At 41.9% G+C, this 15,359-nt stretch overlaps 1 protein-coding gene across 1 annotated transcript in view; it reads left to right on the top strand.

Moving 5' to 3' along the window:
- The window catches only part of LOC105006942 (ferroxidase HEPHL1), a 60,238-nt gene that overhangs the window by 8,044 nt on the left and 36,835 nt on the right, over positions 1-15,359 (top strand). Inside the window, exon 3 of the mRNA XM_029120928.2 lies at positions 2,726-2,938. Coding sequence (XP_028976761.2) covers positions 2,726-2,938 — 213 coding nt within the window. The remainder of the gene's footprint in view (positions 1-2,725; positions 2,939-15,359) is intronic.

Raw genomic sequence — 15,359 nt, 5'->3', positions numbered from 1 at the left:
ATGGAATGGAGGGATAGAAAGACATTATGGAGTGGAGGGATAGAAAGACACTATGGAATGGAGGGGTAGAAAGACACTATGGAATGGAGGGGTAGAAAGACATTATGGAATGGAGGGATAGAAAGACATTATGGAATGGAGGGATAGAAAGACATTATGGAATGGAGGGGTAGAAAGACATTATGGAATGGAGGAATAGAAAGACATTATGGAATGGAGGGATAGAAAGACATTATGGAATGGAGGGGTAGAAAGACACTATGGAATGGAGGGATAGAAAGACATTATGGAGTGGAGGGATAGAAAGACACTATGGAATGGAGGGATAGAAAGACATTATGGAATGGAGGGGTAGAAAGACATTATGGAATGGAGGGATAGAAAGACATTATGGAATGGAGGGATAGAAAGACATTATGGAGTGGAGGGATAGAAAGACACTATGGAATGGAGTGGTAGAAAGACATTATGGAATGGAGGAATAGAAAGACATTATGGAATGGAGGGATAGAAAGACACTATGGAATGGAGGGATAGAAAGACATTATGGAATGGAGGGGTAGAAAGACACTATGGAATGGAGGGATAGAAAGACACTATGGAATGGAGGGGTAGAAAGACATTATGGAATGGAGGGATAGAAAGACACTATGGAATGGAGGGATAGAAAGACACTATGGAATGGAGGGATAGAAAGACATTATGGAATGGAGGGGTAGAAAGACACTATGGAATGGAGGGATAGAAAGACATTATGGAATGGAGGGGTAGAAAGACACTATGGAATGGAGGGATAGAAAGACACTATGGAATGGAGGGATAGAAAGACACTATGGAATGGAGGGGTAGAAAGACATTGGCTTGTTGTCTCCCTGTTGCACACTTGTGCAATTGGGCTGTACTCTGCTGGCAATACTCTGTCCTCATTCAGGGGGGTTGCGGTTGGTGGGGGTCCCTTTGGTTGATGATTGGCAATGGGTGTGGATTGATTTCCTGCCTGTTGGGCCCTGTCTGTTGCCCTGTTTAAACGTAGGAGGACATGAGGTCCTGGCCCACAGGTTTCTTCCTAAATTTCGGCCTTCTTAGGGAGTTTTTCCTAGCCACTGAAATTCAACACTACTGTTGTTTGCTCCTTGGGGTTTAAGGCCGGGTGTTTCTGTAAAAGCACTTTGTGACTACTGCTGATGTAAAAAGGGCTTTATAAATACATTTGATTGATTGATGATTAATAGAAAGACAATATGGAGGGGAGGGGTGAAAAGACAACATGAAGGGGAGGGGTCTTTTTCACCTGGCTGTGTATTTGGCATCAGACCTACTAGTTCTTTGGCAGGCAGTTTGTCAGTCTGTTTTGCCATCTGTTTGTTTGGTAGTCTGTTTGGCTGTCTGGTTGTTTGGTAAGCTGTTTGGCTGTATGGCAGGCTGTTTTGCCATCTGGTAGTTTTGTTGTGTCTGTCCGGCTGTCTGAACAGACAGGCTCATCTGAATGTTCTGGGGTTCTTAGTGATTAATCAACATTCCATTGGAGTGTGTGTCAGTGCAATCACTGTAAAATGACTAGCCAGAGGGTGGTGTTCTGCTAGCATGTCAAGTGGTGTTTCTGGGAGACCTAAGTGCTGAAGCAGTTCGCTATGGGAAGGGGGATGGTAACTGCTTCGTCTGTATCTTTAGTTGTGTTCAGACGGTTGCTGGTGTCATAATGTTTAATTGGTGTTGTGTTTGTTCTGTACAGTCTGTCTGAACTGGCAGCATACCCTAAGAACAGGAAGTGATAGTCTTAGCTGTTACTACAGACCAGCCAAAGGTCACTGCCATTCTACATTTGTCCTTATAGAACACCCCCCCCCACACACACACACACTCACACACACACACACACACACACACTGAAGCTGGAATTTGGAATCATGACCATTCATTTGAGATAATATGATCTATGAAATAATAAACCACTATACAAACTTATATAGAAAACAATATACAAACCACTATACAAACTAATGTACAAACCACTAAACAAAACAATATACAAACCACTATACAAACTAATATGCAAACCATTAAACATAGCACTGTACAAACTAAAATACAAACTAATATATACTAATATACAAAATCACTAAACAAACCACTATAGATGGTTTTCCAGTTGACGTCACACTGACATTCATGCAGGGATGTTCGTGCCTCATGGAGGTAAAAGAATGCAGGTACATATTTATCAGAAACAAATGTAGTGATAATATTCATGTTACAGAAGAACCTCATACCATCAGTAAAGCATGGAGGCGGTGGCATTATGGTGTGGGGCTGCTTTGCTGCCTCAGGGCCGGGTCAACTTGCTATCACTGAGTCAACCATGATTTCCATATTGTACCAGAGAATATCTTGGCCATCTGCCAAAAAGCTGAAGCTGAACCAAACATGAATATTGCAACAGGGTATGCTCAAAAGAAGAAATAGAAGGTTTTGGAATTGCTGATTCACAGTTTAGATCTCAATCCTTTCGACATGCTGTGGGGGGACATGAAGCTGACTGTGCAAGACAGCCCTCCAACATGACACACTTGAAATAGTACTGTAAAGAAGAGTGGGCAAAAATTCCCTGAAAAAAGAAGGGTCCCAGAGGAGGCATTCATGCAAGTCTGTGCAAAGACTGAACAGGTTTAATCAGAACAAAAGTGACCTAAAAGACCCTGGATGATAATATTTGTCCCTCCACCAGGGGCGCTGTATCCGGATGGGACGTCAGGAAGGCTGAAGCAGGATGACAGTGTTGCCCCAGGGGCCTCGTACACGTACCGCTGGGAGGTGCGTCCAGAGTTCTCCCCCACTGAAGGAGACGCAGCCTGTCTGACCTGGATCTACCACTCCCATGTGGAGGCGCCAAAGGACATCTCCTCTGGGCTCATAGGACCTCTGCTCACCTGCAAGAAAGGTCTGTTGTGTGTGTCTGTTCTGCTACCACTACAGTAGTATGTGTGTGTCTGTTCTGCTACCACTACAGTAGTATGTGTGTGTCTGTTCTGCTACCACTACAGTAGTATGTGTGTGTCTGTTCTGCTACCACTACAGTAGTATGTGTGTGTCTGTTCTGCTACACTACAGTAGTATGTGTGTGTCTGTTCTGCTACACTACAGTAGTATGTGTGTGTCTGTTCTGCTACACTACAGTAGTATGTGTGTGTCTGTTCTGCTACCACTACAGTAGTATGTGTGTGTCTGTTCTGCTACACTACAGTAGTATGTGTGTGTCTGTTCTGCTACACTACAGTAGTATGTGTGTGTCTGTTCTGCTACACTACAGTAGTATGTGTGTGTCTGTTCTGCTACACTACAGTAGTATGTGTGTGTCTGTTCTGCTACCACTACAGTAGTATGTGTGTGTGTATATATGTGTGTGTAGGTGTCTGTGTGTGTAGGTGTGTCTGTGTGTGTGTGTGTCTGTGTGTGTGTGTGTGTGTGTCTGTGTGTGTCTCTGTGTGTTTGTTTGTCTGAGAGTGTGTGTGTCTGTGTGTGTGTCTGTGTGTAGGTGCGTGTTGTTGTCTGTGTGTATGTATGTCTGTGTGGATGTCTGTTTGTGTGGGTGTCTGTGTGTGTGTGTGTGTGTGTGAAATCCAATTTATCCTCACAGGCCTTACACTCACAGTGAAATGCTTACTCACAGGCCTTACACTCACAGTGAAATGCTTACTCACAGGCCTTACACTCACAGTGAAATGCTTACTCACAGGCCTTACACTCACAGTGAAATGCTTACTCACAGGCCTTACACTCACAGTGAAATGCTTACTCACAGGCCTTACATTCACAGTGAAATGCTTACTCACAGGCCTTACACTCACAGTGAAATGCTTACTCACAGGCCTTACACTCACAGTGAAATGCTTACTCACAGGCCTTACACTCACAGTGAAATGCTTACTCACAGGCCTTACATTCACTGTGAAATGCTTACTCACAGGCCTTACATTCACTGTGAAATGCTTACTCACAGGCCTTACATTCACTGTGAAATGCTGACTCACAGGCCTTACATTCACTGTGAAATGCTTACTCACAGGCCTTACACTCACAGTGAAATGTGAGTGTAAGGTCCTCTTTGTCACTAGTCCTCTCTGGTCCCTCTCTGTTCTCCAGAAGACCACATCACTCCGCTCAGACTCAACTGTAGGAATTAAGTTTATTTGTAGTATCTCTAGCCAGGCAGTTTTTTTACACAATATTCAACCAAGCCACATTTATTCCAGTGGAGAGCTGTTATTGCAATGAACATACAGTGGTATGTACTGAAATGCAGTAAATACAGCCAAATGGAGATGAGCATACAATGGTATGTACTAACATACAGTAAATAAAGCCATATGGGGAGAGAGAGAGTAATTCATAAGACTGCCAGGATTGAAAAATGTTCCTCTGAACATTTCTGTTAATGAAGAGAGGCATCCAAATGAACTAGGGTTATTCCATTTACAAGAAATGTAATACAGCTGATCAAGGCAACTACGGGGCGTTGTCTATTCTGAGAGTCTAAAGTCCATGAGAAAATCTGTGTGCAAAGTACAAATGAAATAATGGGCTCATGTGTCATGTATGGTCTGATTACACAAAGTCTCATTTAAGTGATTCATATTCAGTGATTTAAACTGAAAGAAATGTCTGAAAATAATGGAAAGTGACTGAAAGAATGGAACGTTGTGCGAGTGCTGGTGAAGGTTTCGAGATGTTTCACAAGCATATACTGCTCCATACAGCCAAGGTTCCTTGGTGTTAGAAGAATGTCAGTGAAGTGGGGAAAGTCTGAGGTCAGGTGAATCATCCATGGAGTGCCACAAGAAATTGTTTTAGGGCCCCTGCTCTTCAATTTGTATGAAATGTGCCAGTTCCTGTCAGCTTTTTTCTATGCATTCAGCCTTTTTGGTTTCATATGAAGATAAGAGGATGGTAGAAAGCAGCTCAGTGTAGAACTGGATGACTGGAAAAAGCTTCCAGTGCAGGTTGAAACATTCCTGCCTGGCGTGGTAAATTGATGTCAGCTGCACCACACTTTTTATATAATCTATAAGGAATTTGAACTACAAGACAATACCAAGGAAATTACCTTTTTGATAGGTAAAGGTATTCATACATATTCATAAAAGTAATAATATATTATATTTATATAGTGCTTTTCAGGGACCCAAATACTTTGTACAAGAGTGACATGGAACAGAAAACAAACAGAAACAAAATAAATACTATGAGAAAACAACAAAGATTGAGAGTGTGGGATTTGGCGTGGCCATGGGTAGGTGATTTTGAACAGATGAGTCTTCATGCGTTGCTGGAAGATGGGGACAGTCTCAAGAGTCATGGATGGTTTTGGGGAGAGAATTCCAGAGACGAGGAGCAACCTTTGAGAATGCCCTGTCACCAAAGCCTTTGAGCTTGGACTTGGGGATTATGAGGTGTCCTGCAGTACCTGAATGGAGTGTGTTGGTTGATATGGAAGAAGAAGGTCAGAGAGGTAGGCAGGGGTGATATTGTTTAGGGCTTTATATGTCAATAGGAGGATCTGTCCTTAATATTTTTAGAGCAACATTTGAATCCTGTTGCTAAGCAGATCGTGTTGGGATGATCTAGACCATGTTTGTCTGTTAGTAATCCTGTTGCTAAGCAGATCGTGTTGAGATCTAGACCATGTTTGTCTCTTAGTAATCCTGTTGCTAAGCAGATCGTGTTGGGATCTAGACCATGTTTGTCTCTTAGTAATCCTGTTGCTAAGCAGATCGTGTTGGGATCTAGACCATGTTTGTCTCTTAGTAATCCTGTTGCTAAGCAGATCGTGTTGGGATCTAGACCATGTTTGTCTCTTAGTAATTCTGTTGCTAAGCAGATCATGTTGGGATCTAGACCATGTTTGTCTCTTAGTAATCCTGTTGCTAAGCAGATCGTGTTGGGATCTAGACCATGTTTGTCTCTTAGTAATCCTGTTGCTAAGCAGATCGTGTTGGGATCTAGACCATGTTTGTCTCTTAGTAATCCTGTTGCTAAGCAGATCGTGTTGGGATCTAGACCATGTTTGTCTCTTAGTAATCCTGTTGCTAAGCAGATCGTGTTGGGATCTAGACCATGTTTGTCTCTTAGTAATCCTGTTGCTAAGCAGATCGTGTTGGGATCTAGACCATGTTTGTCTCTTAGTAATCCTGTTGCTAAGCAGATCGTGTTGGGATCTAGACCATGTTTGTCTCTTAGTAATCCTGTTGCTAAGCAGATCGTGTTGGGATCTAGACCATGTTTGTCTCTTAGTAATCCTGTTGCTAAGCAGATAGTGTTGGGATCTAGACCATGTTTGTCTCTTAGTAATCCTGTTGCTAAGCAGATCGTGTTGGGATCTAGACCATGTTTGTCTCTTAGTAATCCTGTTGCTAAGCAGATCGTGTTAGGGTGATCTAAACCATGTTTGTCTTTTAGTAATCCTGTTGCTAAGCAGATAGTGTTGGGATGATCTAGATGTTGTTTGTCTCTTAGTAATTCTGTTGCTAAGTAGATCGATCCGTCAGTTTAATTTATGGGTCACGTCTGAAAAAATTTCAAAAGTGCTAAAATCTGACTGTTTTTTGATCATAAATATAAACTTTTTGCCGGGTACCAGTTTTTTGACTGCACTACAGGAACACGCCCCATTGCTGTGGCTGGAAAAGAGACTCCCGTCACTAGTTACAGTGTGTAACTTGATGGATATCCGATTTTTTTTTATCCATATGGATTTGGAGTATTGATTCTTGCTTCCCATACTCCCTCACATCACTCTCTTACTGAGTGAGTAAATGAGTGGGTGGTTGAGTGAGGGACTGTAACGAGGCAGCGGTAGTGGAGGAACCAGGCACATGCGAATATACTCGATGTAGTTGAGTTTAATAGAAAAACAAACACAGAGCACACAAATAAACTGAAGGAAAACAAAGGCGCTGAACAGTAAACGAAACCACTCTCCGGTTACAAGCAGACAGCAACAACAATGATGGACGAATGTGGGGCGAAGAGGGGAAACATTTAAACACATACGAGACGATTGGGACCTGGTGTGAATAGTTGAAGACATGTGACACGAAGACTAGTCCGGGATGTGTTTGTGGAGTGATGGGAACTGGAGGTGTACGGGCCGGTGGCACTGATTCTCACTGCACCGTGACAGTGACTGACTAACTACTCATTGTTAAATAGCATAGTGGTTAGAGACGCGGACTGCCATGTGGTTGACCAGTGTTTGATCCTCGCCAAGGACAGAACAAAGTATGCATTAGGATTTGTTCAAGATAGAAAAAAACTTGCTTCAGTAGCTAATTTTTAACAAGCCTAAAATAAAACTGTTTACAGTTATATTACGACTATTTCTGGTAGATTTTTGAAGTAAGCATGCTTTTTGAGGTAATATAGACAACAGCCCTTTGCGTAGTTAAAGAGGAGGGGTTTCCACGATTATACCATCTTATCACTTGACGAAAAAGTCAGTTATCGTCACCTATATTGATAGTTATTGTATCAATGTAATTCACGAATGAGAGAAAACTGAACGTTGTTGTGCCGTGAAAGGAAATAGTTTTGGCAGTGTAAAGTTCATCTTCAGTCTCGCTAGAAATTGCTCAATTCATATGACTATTCCAAGCAGTAAGTAGATTCTAGCAGACCTATTACTGGCTATTAAAAGCCATACAGTTCATAGATGCTTTTTGTGGTGGAAGTTAACTTAAGAAACGTTAGTCAGTTTAACACAATAATTAGTGGGGTCTAGCTAAATATTCATACTTGGCGTGATGTGAATACATGACAAAATTAATTAATGTCGAGATGTAATTTTCTGGCAAGGTAGTATGTCCCAATTGGTCCCAATACTGACAAAATAGCTTACTATATACAAAACAGTACATACTTCACCATCATCCGCAAAGTATGTACTGTAGTATGCGATTTGAGATTCAGTCAATGCTTTAGATTTCCTCGTAGTTCACATAGCATAGTGGTTGGCTATTCAACTGTCATTGATTTCTAATGCAACGAATCAGCCATGCAGTGATTGGAGTCAACTAATTCGTTTAACAATGCCGAGGTATAGTGACACCACATCTCTGCACATGTAGAGCTTAGTTGTGTAGTGGTTAAAGACAGTCTATTACATGGGAGACCCCAGTTTGATTCCAGGGAGGACAACACCATTCATGCCTTTTAGTCGCGGGCCGACAGAACTAGTCTTGCCTGGTTTCTTGTCTTGTTTTATAACTTTTCCCAGATCTGTGCCTTGGAGGGCCACAGGAGGTTCCTTTGACTTCATGGCTTGGTTTCTGCTCTGACATGCACTGTGAAGTGTGGGACCTGTACGCAGGGCCAGTTCTAGAAACTGCCTAAAGACATGTGTGTCTACATCTGTTTCTATGTGTGGGACAAAGGTCACCAGGTCAGAAGAAGGACATAACTTACTGAAGGTTATGGGCTAAATGCTAGGTCATGTAATCCTATGCTAGCCCCACCTGTCTAGCGGTTCTAAGTTCATTACACTGGTCAGAGAGAGGATGTCCCAGCTTCGCTGTGTAAACGTATTACAGCAGGCTCACAGTGAGTGAGAAACATCGCTTCATATGGAGAGGGAGGACCTCATGTTATCACTCCACATTGAGAGGGTAGAAATACCTCTACCTACAGTAGGATGTTTTTCTTGTCTTCCACCTGACCTTCCTTGAGTCATGTTGTAGATAGATGATATTAGATAAATTATATATTGTGGTTGTTTATGTAGCAATAATTAGTGACTTTGGCTGTAATCCACAAACCGGCTATAATTATATAGACCTGTTTTTGTACCTGGTGGTTAATTTATATCCACGGTCGGGGGTTACAGTAGAAGTGTTGTGATGTATTAGTGTCCAAGTACAGTATTATATTAGCAGTGTGTTTTATTAATGTCAGAGTACATAATTATATTAACAGTGTATTGTTGCGAAATGAAATAATAACCTTTACAGATTGCTTCAAGAGGTTTTTCAGATGTGGCTGGTTTTGCTACTCATCACATTTTGTTGAATAATAGTGAAGACATCAAAACTATGAGAAATATCCTTTGAGTAGGTGTGTCCAAACATTTGACTGGTAGTGTATGTTGTTCTGTTTTACTATTTTCCACATTGTTGAATAATAGGGAATATATCAGAATTATGAAATAACAAATTTGGAAACACGTATAGACTTGAAAAATATCTATTATTTTGAGCCATAGAGATATTCAATATTAAGGATTCCTTTATTACTGTGCAACGTAGACATTCTCTTCTTTGTCAAGATGGTGAAACAATTCGTATGTCTGTATAGTGGCAATCAGTTGTGTTTCAGAAAATGTTTGTTTTTCAGTTCCGTTTTCACTCCATAGCGATGATTACTGTACAACATGGCGAAAAACACGGAAACAGGGCTTTGTATTGTATATATACCTATATAGCTAGTTACCAGAGCTTAATTTGTAAATCGGGAGGTCCCGGAACACATTGGGAGTGTGTGAGACACATGGATCCGGTTGTCAAATAAAGCACATCGAATAATAAAGCACATCGGAGCACAAATAACGGACAAGAAAAAGCTACAACTTTCACAATCTCGTCAGGCAGTGCTGACGCTTCAAGAGATTGCAGGAATAGTCAACTTAATGAAAAGTCATGCGCAGCAGACCGGATCTGTGAAAAGTAGGTCCGGGACAAACTGAGGAAAATCTGAGAGGCGCTGGATCCTCTTCCAGCAGGATCCGACTCAAATTTACCGCTGCTAGTTACCTAACATTTATGCTAGCTAGCAGCTTCCTGACGTTAGTGTTTGCACGCCAGATCTGTGCACACTCTAGGAGATAGGCCAGGTGACTTTTAGTTGGGGAACTACAGAATGCAATGTTTGATGGGATAAGTAGTTCATTTTCCCACACTCTCCGAGAGGTACACAGTCTTGTACAGTTACATTTTCTCCAAAATTTCAACATTTTGCAATAGTGATTTCTGAGCTTTGAAGGTGATTGTTCACTTGATAGCTTTGATCGATCATTGCAAACGTCCATAACCAGTCCTTTTTTTAAATGTCTATGGTAAAAATGAATGGGTCACGTGACTCATGAAACCAAGATGGTGAAATATGGGCGGGTCCACTTTCCAAGTCTGAGGCATGTAACTCCACCCACCTCAGTAACTGCACTGTCCTGCAAAAGTAGACTTCATCTTAAATGTCATGCCCTATAAATTTCGTATGCCGTTTCATGTGATCCTTGTCATTGTTCAATACAAGCATTGTGATTTGCGCATTCAAGGTGTGTTCATGTTTTTTTGCCTGAAGGTTTAACGCAACAAGTTGCACACGTGGATTCTCCATGTAGACAATCTGAATGATCGTTCTGCAGTCATTTTTCGCATGTTGCTGCGTGCCTGCCAAGAAGTAGTAATTAGAATAGTCAGAGGCTTGGATGACTGGGGACATATTAGGGATTTCCTCTGACAACGCCTTGTGTGGGGGAGGACAGGGGCCTTGGTCCCAGTGAGCCCTAGTGTTTGCTTCACCCTCTGAAGTGCTGTGAGACCTAGGGTGTTCAGTTGCTGTCCCTGGCTGTTAAACAACTGGTCAGGATGCTCTCAATCTTCAGTCTCTGGAGGGGAAAAGGCCCTGACACCACCTCTTAACATCTGCATTTTTGTACCATGTTAATTTCTCAGTGATGTTGACACAAAGGAACTTGAAGATTGCGTCTTTCCCTTTCCTGTAAACAAGAACGTTTATTTATATAGCACAGTTCATACATAGAAGCAATTCAATGTGCTTTACAAAGAAAAAGATAAATATAAAAATACAATTAAATAAAAGTTCTAGAATAAAAAACAAGACATCTTAATAATAAAATCTAAAATAATAAAATAGATATAGAACAAACATTTAATAAAAACAACTGGTAGATTACATAGCAGATTCCATGAGAAAGACATAAAAGCTGTAAGGCCATTAAAAGCAGTCAACCATACTAGAAATAAAAGCATGGGTGAGCTTCTCTTGGTCTTTTTGGGACGCAAGCCCTTGATTCTGGCTTTATTTTTTAGATGATAGAATGCTGTTTTGGTGACTACTTTGATAGCACAATTGAATGTGAGATCTGAGTTTATCAGAACACCAAGATTACGCCCTTTGTCCCTGGTTTTAATGGGCCGAGAATCCAGCTCTTTACTAATACTATTTATCTTATTTTTGTTGCCAAACACAATAATCTCGGTTTTATCTTGGTTTAATTAAGACAATTTTGGTTCATCCAGGTATATATGTGCACCAGTGGCGGCTGCTGGTCTTTCAAAGAGGGGAAGCTCATTTTCGGCCTACATTATAACCCTCTGATGGTCTTCATTTGTAGTGACACTCGGGGTCTTTGGGGTCTTTTGGACCCCAGACAATAACTCATTTTTAATTTTGTAACAGAACAATATATATATATATTTTTTTACAAATATAATTTTACTCTGTTTATTAATGGCTTTGCTAAAATCAGGTCAACAATATTAGCACTGTCTGCCATCGTGCGCAGTTTCACCCGCGTACGACGCTAGCCAGGCGTACTACTGTATATGAATGAATGAACGAATGAACTATCTAAAAAATATATATTAAACTTTGTAAAACTGAAACAAGGATTGTGGTGTAGCCTATAATTGTGTGAAATGTATGATGCAAATCGGCTAGCAATTTCGCCAAACAAATATCAAGAAATATTGCAGCAGTTTGTCTTTCGAATAAGAAGTCACTGAGCGCGAAATAGCTTCAGTGACTTCTTATAGTACAGACCGCTGTCAGTGGAAAGGAGATGCAGTTTGACAGATCATTGATTTTTGATCAATTGTATTAAAATGCGACATAATAACCAAGTAGTGTCTTGGTGGTCGTGGTGACTGTACAGAGTCCTTGTTAGATTGTGTAGTTCTGATGGTCCGTCTATTACTTTTAGGTAAGATTTTTTCTCTGAAGGAATACTCAAATTCATTACATTTGACAGTGGACATTAGTTCTGATGCTGTCTGCTTTATTGGGTTTGTAAGCTTGTCGACCATGACAAATAGAGTATTGGTGTTGTTGATATTTCTGTTGATCATTCCCGATAAATGTTGCTGTCTGGCCCTGCATATCTCATTGTTGAAGCTACAGAGGCTTTGTTTATAGAAGTCTCTGCACTTATTGTTGGAGATAGCTATGGCCTCCATAAACTGAGCATTGGTACTCTCATTAATGTACCTTTTCTTAACAGAAACAGAGTTTACTTGAACATCCAGGATGATCAGTGATTCAAAAAAGACACAAATGATCAGACAGACCTTTAAAGATCTAGAATGTGGCCTTGAGTGTGGGTACACTCTTTCACATGTTGAATTAGATCAAAATCATTATCTATGTGGATGTTAAAATTCCCTGTTATAAACAAGTTATAATCAACAGATATAACAATAAATTTTGCAGGGTATCATGGAGGTCTGTTAATGGCAAAAAAAAAAAGTGAGAGCACTGTTCAATGTAAAACAGAGGTATTCAAAATAAATACAATTAACTAGTGTATTTTCTTTGCACTGGAATGTATCTTTGAACAGGACAGCCACTCCTCCTTTCCTACCATTTCGAAGTGTATTCATATAGCCACATTATTCAGGTGGTGTCTCGTTAAGAACAGCAGCACTGCAGTATTCTGTTAGCCACGTTTCAGTGAGTAACAAAAAATCTAGGTTGTAGGATATTATAATGTAATTTACCATAAAATGATTTGTTGGCGAGAGATCTGATATTAAGTAAAGCCAGTTTAATAGATATAATAGGGGTTCCTGGACTAGTAGGTTGACGTGTTACAGTTAACAGATTAGACAAGTTTACTTTATGGGTTGAATGCACTCGATTCCTTCTATTTCTAATCAACACAGGAATAGAGATACTGGGTCCTAGCTTGTACTCAAAACTGTCAGCATTGCTATTTTTACAAGAGCAGGGACGCGAAGCACATCACCAAGTATATTCTGTGCTCTGTGGAAATAAAGGACAAGGTTGTTGACATGTGGGAGTTGACTAAGCAATCGTTTTACCCAGGGGGGAGGAGTGGTACATAGCAAAAGATGTGGTGGTGGGGGGAGAGGGGGAGTGTGGTGGTGGGAGAGGGTGGTTGTGGTGGGGGGAGAGGGTGAGTGTGGTGGGGGGAGAGGGTGGTTGTGGTGGGGGGAGAGGGGGAGTGTGGTGGTGGGGGGAGAGGGGGAGTGTGGTGGGGGGAGAGGGGGAGGGTGGTGGTGGGGGGAGAGGGGGAGTGTGGTGGTGGGGGGAGAGGTGAGTGTGGTGGGGGGAGAGGAGGAGTGTGGTGGTGGTGGGGGGAGAGGTGAGTGTGGTGGGGGGAGAGGGGGAGTGTGGTGGTGGGGGAGAGGGTGGTTGTGGTGGTGGGGGGAGAGGGGGAGTGTGGTGGTGGGGGGAGAGGGGGAGTGTGGTGGTGGGGGGATGGGAGTGCCCCCGTTTGAGACAAGCACAACTTCTGGCAGCATTGGGTGATTTTAGTCAGAGGGTCAGGAGAGGGCGTGGATACTCTGCCTATGAGTACTGTCCTTCATGCTTATCTTGTTTGGACATGGCATTCCAAGAACGTGACGAATGTTGGCACCAAGCAGCCGTTATTCCATGATGTTTGGATGAACCCCATCAAGTCCAAAGTGGTCTTTACAGTTCCAAAATATATATTTTTTTCTTCAGGATCTCAGAGCCAGTTTTCCTTTGTAGAATGTCAAAAGACCCAGTGTGAATAATAATCTGCATGTTGTTGGATGTGTAGAGAGAATAATTGGCAACATTTCTGTTAGCTCTCTGACCAATGTGTCAGCCATGGTTAGGTTTTCAGTCTTTGACATTCTGATATGTTTGGTTATGTCATCCCCAATCAAGGTAGTATCTGGCTTATCAGATATGGAGTTAGCCAAGTTTCTTCTTTCCCTCGTCAGTGGTTTTAGGGCTATTTCTTGGGTTTTGGCTAACCTTAATGCTAGTGTTGTGGTTAGCATCCTTAGGTTAATTTACACACACTTCGTTCCGAGTCATTCTGAGTCAGTGGATCGTACCTGTTTTGCGGTGAGAGTTCAGGTGGTGGAGTGAACACTGTAAGAGCCACTGTTGCCCCCGCATTCTGAGTCAGTGGATCGTACCTGTTTTGCAGTGAGAGTTCAGGTGGTGGAGTGAGCACTGTAAGAGCCACTGTTGCCCTCTGCCAACTGGATGACGGCATGGGTAAGGAAGGGAATCAGGAAGGGACTAAGCACGCATCCCTGAGGGCTTCAGGGTGAGAGCAGATGCACTGTTTGGCCACCTGCACCTCTTGGGGGCGCCCTGTCAGGAAGTCCAGGATCCAGTGGCGGAGGGTGGTTCAGAAGGGCAGGAGACTTCTGAACAACTGGGAGGTGTTGTAGCAGCAGATAGATAGCCTAATCTGTGGATCTGTTGGATAGAGTTGAATCCAGCGTGTCCAGACTACCCACCTGGATAATGGAGTTAATGTGAACCCACGACCAGCCTGCCAAAGCTGGGCCAGTGGTACTGGACAGTAGTCCTTTATGGGGTCTGGTATGTTTGTGATTGGGTGTGTGTACACATGCCATTATATTTGTGGGGACTTTTCAGTTCCAGTGATGACAAAGGGTTTTAGGCTTAGGGATTATATTCAGGGTAAAAGAAACAATTAGGTTAGGGCTAACTGAGAGTTATTGTTAGTGGTTACATTGAGGGTTAGAATTAGGGTTATATAAACAAAATATAAAAAAAACTGCACAGATTTTTTCATTGGGAATGACGAATGGTTAATTAGCGGTTATTGGCTGATGATCTTCACACCTGCATAAATTATGGATGTGTCATATGTAAAAAAGGACAGGTGCAGTGCGTTCTTACGTCCATGGCTTTATCCGATTTACAAATCTGCGATGACATCAACGCTCATTTCGAAGAGGTGCAACGGTTTCGTAAATCACACTTTGAGGTGATCGTATGTCTCTCACCATGCTTGAATCCGAGATATTTTCAGAGGTTTCATGAATGAGGGCCATTGTTAGTGGATGGGTGTTTTAGAATCAGGGATATGATTAGGGTTAGGTTAAGGGTTATAATGAGGGCCATTGTTAGTGGATGGGTGTTTTAGAATCAGGGATATGATTTGGGTTAGGTTAAGGGTTATAATGAGGGCCATTGTTAGTGGATGGGTGTTTTAGAATCAGGGATATGATTAGGGTTAGGTTAAGGGTTATAATGAGGGCCATTGTTAGTGGATGGGTGTTTTAGAATCAGGGATATGATTAGGGTTAGGTTAAGGG

Source organism: Esox lucius, chromosome 7, assembly GCF_011004845.1.
Source record: "Esox lucius isolate fEsoLuc1 chromosome 7, fEsoLuc1.pri, whole genome shotgun sequence".
NCBI classification, from domain to species: domain Eukaryota; kingdom Metazoa; phylum Chordata; class Actinopteri; order Esociformes; family Esocidae; genus Esox; species Esox lucius.
This window is presented reverse-complemented; position numbering and strand designations above follow the sequence as displayed.